This window comes from Nematolebias whitei, chromosome 7 (assembly GCF_014905685.2).
Source record: "Nematolebias whitei isolate Nwh7 chromosome 7, NemWhi1, whole genome shotgun sequence".
Lineage (NCBI taxonomy): Eukaryota > Metazoa > Chordata > Actinopteri > Cyprinodontiformes > Rivulidae > Nematolebias > Nematolebias whitei.
In genome coordinates, this window is record NC_056504.1 from 30,158,927 (window position 1) to 30,167,590 (window position 8,664).

Here is an 8,664-nt window from a genome sequence, read left to right on the forward strand (position 1 = left end):
TTGTTGCCGTTGAGCTGAGACTCTGGAGGGTCAATTAATGTCTTCTTTTCTTTGTCAAGCTTGTCAATAACCAGATCTAGTTCATCCATAACTTTGTTATAGCTGCATGTAATAAGGGAAGAGAGAAACCAAACAGCTCTGGTAAATTAATTTAAGAGCTGGATGGTAGGGTCATTAGCATATCACCATGACAATATATTTAATTTTTTTAAGGGTTTTGTGTGCAAAAAGGGAGCAGTGCATATGAATGACATGGTTATATTTATCAAGTTATATATATATTTGTGTGTGTGTGTTTTCACAGAGTTAAAGTCCACCGGCACCGCTCACCACTTTTCCTTCCTGCTCAACTCAACCGACTATCGGATCCTGCGCATGGACGAGGACCACGACCGCATGTACGTGGGGAGCAAAGATTACATTCTCTCTCTGGATCTGCACGACATCAACAAGGAGCCGCTGATTGTAAGACAGTCCGCACACAAGCGTTTAACTGAGCGAGCTCAACGTTGAGTTTGAGGCTAACCAGATTGTTTGTTTTGTGCTTCGGTCAGATCCACTGGCCTGTTGCAGCTCAGAGGAAGACGGAATGTATTCTGTCAGGGAAAGACACAAATGTAAGTAATTAAAACACACACACAAGACGACAGTTTTTAATCAATCACTGACTGAGTTAGGCCTTTATGAGCAATAAACAAACATAAGAATGGAATCTGATCTGCTCTTGAATTGTCATGTTAGCTTTAAAGAGGTTGTGTAGTGAAGTTAAACAACTTTTAAATGTGACAGGACAGACAGTAAAGTCATTTTGGGTTCACTGAGTTATATTTTAAGAAGCAGGCATCATGGACACCACCACCAAGCACTTTCATGGTGGATTGTTTCAGTCCTACAACATCTCTAATCTCAAATCACAGTTTATGCAAATGTTAGATTATAAATCTGCACATTGCTTAAATCACACAGCAATGAATTGCTGTCAAGGTTTGGCTATTCCAGCAGAAATATTCTAATGTCCCTGCCTTAGGTTCTCCAGGTTGCAATAAAAATACCGCAGCTAGCTGCTGCTGCCTCTATTTTCATTTGTAAATAACCACAGAATCCTGTGTGAATATCCCATCTATGGGACATTTATTGTGAAAATGTTTTAAAGAAGTGTTTGCATAAAATTTGTGAGACTGACAGCAATCCTGTTTGGTCTTGGCTCCACTCAGACTAATCAATCAGTTTCATCAACATTAATTTTATTCTTCTACACTGTCGTCGTTCAAAAACGTCTCAACTACAGTTCAAGTTCAAGTCAAGTTTATTGTCATTCTTCACATGTGGTACATGAGGTGGAACGAAATTATGTACTCAGTGTCCCAGTTACATCCAAAACTAGCAAAATTATAAAGTATAAAAAGAAAGAGTATATAATGATCTAAGATATGCACTAAGATATACGCTAAACGAATGTCAAACGGTACGCTAAAAGATCTAAGATATATGCTAAACACTAACAATGTAAAATAATACGGCATAACAGCAGCATGAACATGAGTCTGTAGTGAGCAGATAGGTATGAATGAATACAGCAGCATGAGATCAGCAGCATGTATAATCAGCAGCACAGATAAGTCACACATCATCGATCAAAATGACATTACAGTGATTTTTTATTTTTACAGTGATTATCATGGTTAGGGATTTATGAGTCTAACAGCTTCAGGGTAGAAGCTGTTCCTCAGTGCAGAGCTATTAAACAAAACACAGTTTCTGAAAGGCAACAGCTCGGGGACCGAACATCTAGTGATTAAAATCATAAACCAAAGTTTACAATGTTCTGTTACCTTTTAAATTTGTTTATTTTATTCCATTGAATCATAAATGCAATAAATAGAGTCCAAAACCCAAACCCAGAAGTATATATAGTTATATATTAAATATATTATTTTAAATAAATATATCAAGACAAAGGTAAAAAAAAGTAAGTTTACATAATTTGTGGCTTTCCGTAAAGCTGTTTTGCATTCGTCACTGCAGTAGTAGATTTGCTCTCCATACTGAAACAAACACTTTGACTTCAACGTGACATTTTGTTGATGCTGATGTGGCATTTTAAATGTGGCACTTGGGTCATTAGAGGACATTTTGAAGCTCTTCCCAGCATGCAACTTGCTGTGAAGCTCTTATTCACTGTCTGTGCATCGCTGATTGCTGATTGCTTACAGCTGCCACCAATTAAGCTCTTGCAGCGACCAAAAATGTGCAACATTCATTAAACTTAAAATAATCTGCTATTTCCCAACTACATCTCTCTTCTTTTTAAATATCTCCACATAGTATTATTTATCATAAAATTATTTTTGCACACTATAATTTTAACATTTGTTTGCCCCTAAATGAACTGACCAGTGGACTCAGCAGCCCTGTTTGAAGTGGTAATAAGGTTCAGACATTCAAATGCAGCCTCCGCCTGTGCAGCCCCCACAAGAGAGGGAAACTCATCATTGAAATTAATACAAAAAACTGATCCATCTCTTTTGATTTGATTTACACATCGTAACCCCCCCGTGCAGTGAACAGTGAGCAGTGAGCACCGTACAAGTGATGTAGCTCTGGCTAATCGCTCTGCTCCACCCTGCTGGGAGCGAGCGCAGTCCGCTGCTTATCCAACTAGAATGTGCATTTATGCGTGTTTGTGGCCCGCCGCTGCCCACTGCCTGCGGAAACATTGTCTCTGCCTATTTGCGTGTTGTCCACATGAGCCGTGCATGTGTGTGTGTTAGAGTTAAAATTTCGTGACTAAAAGAAGAAAAAATAGATTAAATTGCAAGATATCTTGACACCGGGCGCTTCTTACTGAATAAAAGATGATGACAATTCAACAGTTATTCAGGAGGGACATCGGTTCAGGTGGGGGGTCATAGGCAATCATCCCTGCTGCGTTCGCTGTGGGGGGAGCAACTGAACACCGAATAATCCACATAGGCCCACATGTGGAAACACACGCACACTATCCTCTGAAACCTCTGTGCATCTGTCGTGGCTCCAAAAAGGCTCATCCCCTCGCCCTTTGTGTCTTTTTTGCTTTTGTATTTTTGGTGCATTCAGTCTTTATCTCCAGCTGTCAATATAGCAGAAGACGTGAACATTTGAAGAGATAACTTGATTTTTATAGGTGACGGTTAGTGATTAAAACCAGAATGACAAACAGATCATCATTAAAAAAAAAACTAGAATTAAACCACTCACAAAAAATAGCTAAAAACATGAAAATTGATCCAACTAGAGAAATTGCATTTTCCTGTGAAAATGCAGTGGGAATGCTTATTGCAGAAGAACTTGCTGAAATTTAGCTTAAATTAGCTATAAAAAAAAATAAAATAAAAAAACATGCTGAAATGGAAGAACAAGCCTAAGTTAGCAGAAAAAAGCAGAAAGAACACATACTTTCTGTACATTTGTTGAAAAAGCTGAGATTAGCAAAAGAAAAAAACTGAAAAGAAGCTAAAAAGTCAGAAAGAAGCTTATATAACCAGAAGGAAGTGGAAAGAGCACAGTTGTGCTCAATTAGGCTTAAAGAAGCCGAAATGAGCACAAAAACTGGAAAATATCTGAAAAAAAGCAGAAACTTGCAAAAAATAAAAAATAACAGCTGACTATTAGCTAAAAAGCATAAAGAAGCTTAAATTACTGGGAGGAAGTGGCGAGAGCACATTTTTGCTGAATGAGGCTTAAAAAAGTTTAAATGAGTGCAAAAAATGCAGAACAAGCTGAAAAAGCTTAAATTAGCATAAAACAGCTAAATAGTAGCTGAATTAGCAGAAACAGCTGAAACTTGCAGAAATAATCTGAAAGGAACATAACACGAGTCATAACACGATTGTCCTGAATGAGCTGAACGTTTTGATTTATGATTTGTTGAAATAGCAAAAAAAATTGTGGAACGAGAAAGATGCCAATAAACGTACGGAATAGACAAAGTAGTCGGAAGAATAATAAATATAAACAGTATCACAATAGTGTGAATGCTAATAAGTATTCACACACTAAAACTCAGTTATCCATATGCATATGTTCACATCATTGTCTTGGTCCTCAATTATAATTTTTATGTAAAACCAATATTTTCTTTCAGTAGCCTAACTTGGTCTAACCAAAATGGTTTTCGGTCGCCAAGTTTGAATTGCGTTTAACCTCAATCCCTTTAGAAAATATCCCTCATATCCCAGAGGTACCACTTTCCTGGGCTTCCACCACCCACTTATATGAAGTTTGGAAACAGTCTCTCTCTAACAGTGTGGTCTGATGTGAAGTCAGAGCAGCAGAATGTAAGCCAGGCCAACAGAAGAAGTAATAAATGATTTTAAGCCTGGAAGGGAACTAAAAAAATAAAAATAAAAAAACGCTGGGGCATTTTGTCTTACGTACTTTGTTTCCCATTGCCTTTTCACCATCAGTTTACAAAAAATAAACACAAGTCTAAAGTCCAGTTGTGTTTTATTTTCCTGTCTCTTAGGGGGAATGTGGAAACTTCATCCGTCTGATTGAGCCGTGGAACCGGACCCACCTGTATGTTTGTGGAACAGGCGCATACAATCCCATCTGCACATATGTGGACCGAGGACGTAGGTCACAGGTAACCAAAGACACAACTAGGCATCCATGGAGACATGCTGACCTTTAGTTTTTAGTTCTTGAAGAATCATATTGGTCAGTCAAACCCTGGTCAGAAACATTTTAATTGCTCAGGTTCATTTTGGTTTTCATTGATTTGTCCACCTCCTCCCCAGATTTCTGTTTTTAAATAGCTCTTGGTAAGATACCTGTCACTGCTTAGATGGATCTTTGACATCCCTTCCTTGGGGTCCCTTTATCCCCATTCTCACCTGTTTACACGCAGCAGGTCATTCGACCTGTCTGGGTGAGAGCAATCATTACTGATGGAGCTTCTCGTCCATCATCGGCCTTGTAGCTGCCCCCTCCCTCCGTGGCAGCCGGGCAGAGCCACGGCAGCTGCCCACCAGGTTATAATCAGCACACTTACATTCTCCGCTCTGTCTGTTTAGTCTCCCTGTTCAATTTAGAGGCTTCAGATTTCAATGTAAAGGTCAATCTGCCTCTTGTCATTCTACTCCTCCCTGGAGGCCCAAATGTTGTGTTACTTCACACTGTAAAGATTTTCCTCTGTCAGAGGAAACGTAAACGCAAACTACTTGTTTGCAGATCTCTTCTTTTGTTACGCAGCGAGCTTCACGGGATTCAGTCCTCACTTGCAGTCAGTCTGTGTCCCTTTTTTATAATGTCTAACACGTTCCCAGGACACTTTGTCAGGATGTGATGTTCAAAACCATAAATCTGAACTCGTTCTAAAATGTCATTTAGGTTTATATTTTATTTGTGAATGCAAGCGAGTGGTGGCGCAGAGGTTAGAGAAGGTGGGCCTGTGATCGGAAGATCTGCGGTTCAACTCCCGGTACCGACAACATCAAAATGTGGGCGAGATAAGTGAAACATCCTGCCTCCACCTTCCTTTGCCCCACTCTGGGCCCCATCTGCTCCCCCGAGTGTCCTAGATAGCAGCTCTCTGCTCCACACAGAGGGCTGTGGTAGCTCGGTGGTCTGTGGTTGTGTCAGGAAGGACATCCCGTGTAAAAATAATTGCATAGTCCTCATGCGAGTTAGTTCGCTGTAGTGACCCCTGAAGAAGGGAGCAGCTGAAAGAAGAAAATAAAAATAAATTAAAACAAATTGTGAATGCTCCACAATTGAACTGCTCAGTTTCAAAACAATAGGTACTGCCAAATATGGCCAAATAATTAGCAACAAAATAAAAATATTAATGACGTGACTACCTTGTTTATAAAATTGCTCATCTTTTTTAATGCTGTAAGATAATTGCATGTATGTTTTGTTAACTTATTTTTAAAGTCATAATTTTAGCGGTAGGTAATGTTTTGCTTTGATTCTGTTTTTTTAACAATTTCTTTTTCCCCTTTTCAGCTTGTTTTTTTACTCCAGCATGGTTTCAGTTTGAACTTACCAGTTGTGTTTGCATGACACTAAATGATTCAAACAAAACACCTTTCTTTCTTTTTTTTGCCTCTTTGAACCTTTTTTAAATTTATCTTTCCATCTTTCAGAAGTCTTCATTCTTTGATTTCTCCAGTCCTTTTGTGTTTGCTTCCTCAGTTATTGTTATCTTCAGTTAAATCCAACCCTTGTTAAAGCTGAAATGTCTAACGAGGAGGCAACTGTTTCTGTTTTTAGGGGTTCCAAAACCTTCAGGCTCAGTCAGGAGGGAGAACAAGTCGAGCAGCAGACTACAGCACTACATCAGAGCCCATGAGCACAAAGGTGGGCTGAAGGAGTTTCAGAGTTTGGTGCCCACCTGCAGCACAGTTTTTAGGTCACAGATGGAGGTGTGGGGATGGCGGTGCTAAAGCTATACATGTACATGTTATGCTGTATATATTGGGTTACCAAGGCAGCTTTCTGCCTCGTGTTAAAACAGCTTCACCAAAATATTTAGATGCTCATAGTTTTATGTAAAGAAAAAAAAAAAGCTTCCCATGTAAAACAAACAAACAAAAAAAACCTCAATTCCCATTCTAGGTTAAAATGTCTATATTTTGATCTCGTACCAACACAAGTTGTGCATTTCAAAATTTTGCTCCCCTATACTGTGATTACTGTATTTTTCGGACTATAGGGTGCACTGGATTATAAGGCACATTAAGCAAAACAAAACAGTCAGATAAGTCAAACTTTATTCAACTCATTCACAATAACCACATAAAATTGGTTCGAGGTCTGTAAGCACAACCAGAATTAATACATAAGGAGCACCTGATTATAAGCCTCACTGTTGATTTTTGAGAAAATTAAAGGGTTTTAAGTGTGCCTTATAATCTTAAAAATACGGTAACAATTATTTGTTTTACCTTACACCTTTACCAAATGTTCTTCAGTAGTAAGAAGTGCCATACGAACACACAAATTAAGAGAGAATAAAAAATGTTGTTGTTCTTTTGTGTCTTAAATCAGATCTACAAAAATCTTTGCTCAAACAGCTGCTGTTATTTTGGTGGTTGGTGAAAATGTTCACATTTTTTAATGAGCATCTTTTCGCATCTTTTTGAGTTTTATTGTGTCTAAAAATATCTGAGTGCAAGAAAAAAAGAAAAGATTTTGCCATCATTTTTATTTTTTTATTTTTGTCACATCCTGAGAACACCACTGCTGACATCGATGTTTAATGTGTCCTGTTGTGCTGTGTAATAATGAATATTTGTTATGGTGACTAACATCAGAAGCATGATGGATGAGTTTTGGGTTGCTCCAAGTCACTGATGCATTTTTTTCTCTTCAGCAAACCAATAGTTCTTTGAGAACTTGAATTATTAAGTGCCTTAAAAATTAACGTCTACTACCTAATCAGTGCCACACATTAAAAACTGTCTTTAACATTTAAAAAATAACATGTAAGGAACCAATTAAATATTTCTTCACATTTTTCTTCATGGCAGGAATATATTTTCCGTCTTGAGCCTGGCAAAGTGGACTCTGGGAAAGGAAAATGTCCTTATGATCCTAAACTCAACAGTGTCTCTGCTTTGATTAGTGAGTATCTTGCTTTTTCAAAATTCATAAATATGAACAAACAAATTAAAGAACAAAATAAAATCTGTGGCTTTATTGAGTTTGTATTTAAACCTGTCATGGACTGGTCATTTTAAATACAAGTACTGTCAATTATTGATTGGAAAATATAAGCATTGAAAGTGTTAACTTCACAGAAATTAAAAACAGTCTTTGCAGGCTTAAAGTGATAAATGCATGTGTTTTAAATAATCTCATTTGGATGGTTTGTTCAGAATCCAAAGACATTTCTTTTAACCACTGAAGATGGAAAACATCATCATCACATGTGGCAACTGTAGCAACATTAACAAGTTTTTAAATGAGTGAAATGATGAAAGCAGAACACAGTGATAATTGTTTAGGAGCAGTAGTTTTTTGGTAGTCACTTATTTGTTCAGACAGATGTGCGTGTGCTGCCATTTCAGTGGGTGGTCTTTTAATGTCAGCAGCGTACAGGTGTCAGACAGACCTGCTTATATAAGTGACCTCCTGCCCTGTGTGTGTGTGGGGGGGGGGGGGGACTAACTGAGGAAAACTATCTACAGCTGTGTATTATATGCACAATTTGTAGACAAAGAAACTTTTTGAGAACATTTGTCATCTTTACTGCCATCTATTCTCATCGAGCACTGGACAGGAGAAATATTCAACACGACAATAGTTTTGTTGTGTTCTTGGTTTGTAAGTCATGTCTGGTTGTTGTGTGTTAAACACTGGTCTGTGTGGTGTAATGTTAGCTTAGTAAGAGCAGCTGATTTCATCTACACTGCTGTCATGTGCATGAGTGTAAATAATGTACAGGTGCTGGTCATAACATTAGAATATTGTGAAAAAGCTGATTTATTTCAGTAATTCCATTCAAAAAGTGAAACTTGTATATTATATTCATTCATTACACAAAGACTGATATATTTCAAATGTTTATTTATTTTAATGTTGATGATTATAACTGACAACCAATGAAAACCCCAAACTCACTATCTCAGAGAATTTGAATTTACTTAAGACCAATTAAAAAATAATAATAATAATAAT

General features: G+C 37.7%; 1 protein-coding gene across 1 annotated transcript in view; it reads left to right on the forward strand.

Moving 5' to 3' along the window:
• The first annotated feature begins 345 nt into the window (after positions 1-345).
• sema3fa (sema domain, immunoglobulin domain (Ig), short basic domain, secreted, (semaphorin) 3Fa) overlaps positions 346-8,664 on the forward strand; it is a 28,060-nt gene continuing 19,741 nt past the window's right edge. Inside the window, exons 1-5 of the mRNA XM_037678724.1 lie at positions 346-465; positions 555-617; positions 4,505-4,624; positions 6,256-6,342; positions 7,515-7,608. Of these exons, the coding sequence (XP_037534652.1) occupies positions 376-465; positions 555-617; positions 4,505-4,624; positions 6,256-6,342; positions 7,515-7,608 (454 nt within the window). The 5' untranslated portion in view covers positions 346-375. The remainder of the gene's footprint in view (positions 466-554; positions 618-4,504; positions 4,625-6,255; positions 6,343-7,514; positions 7,609-8,664) is intronic.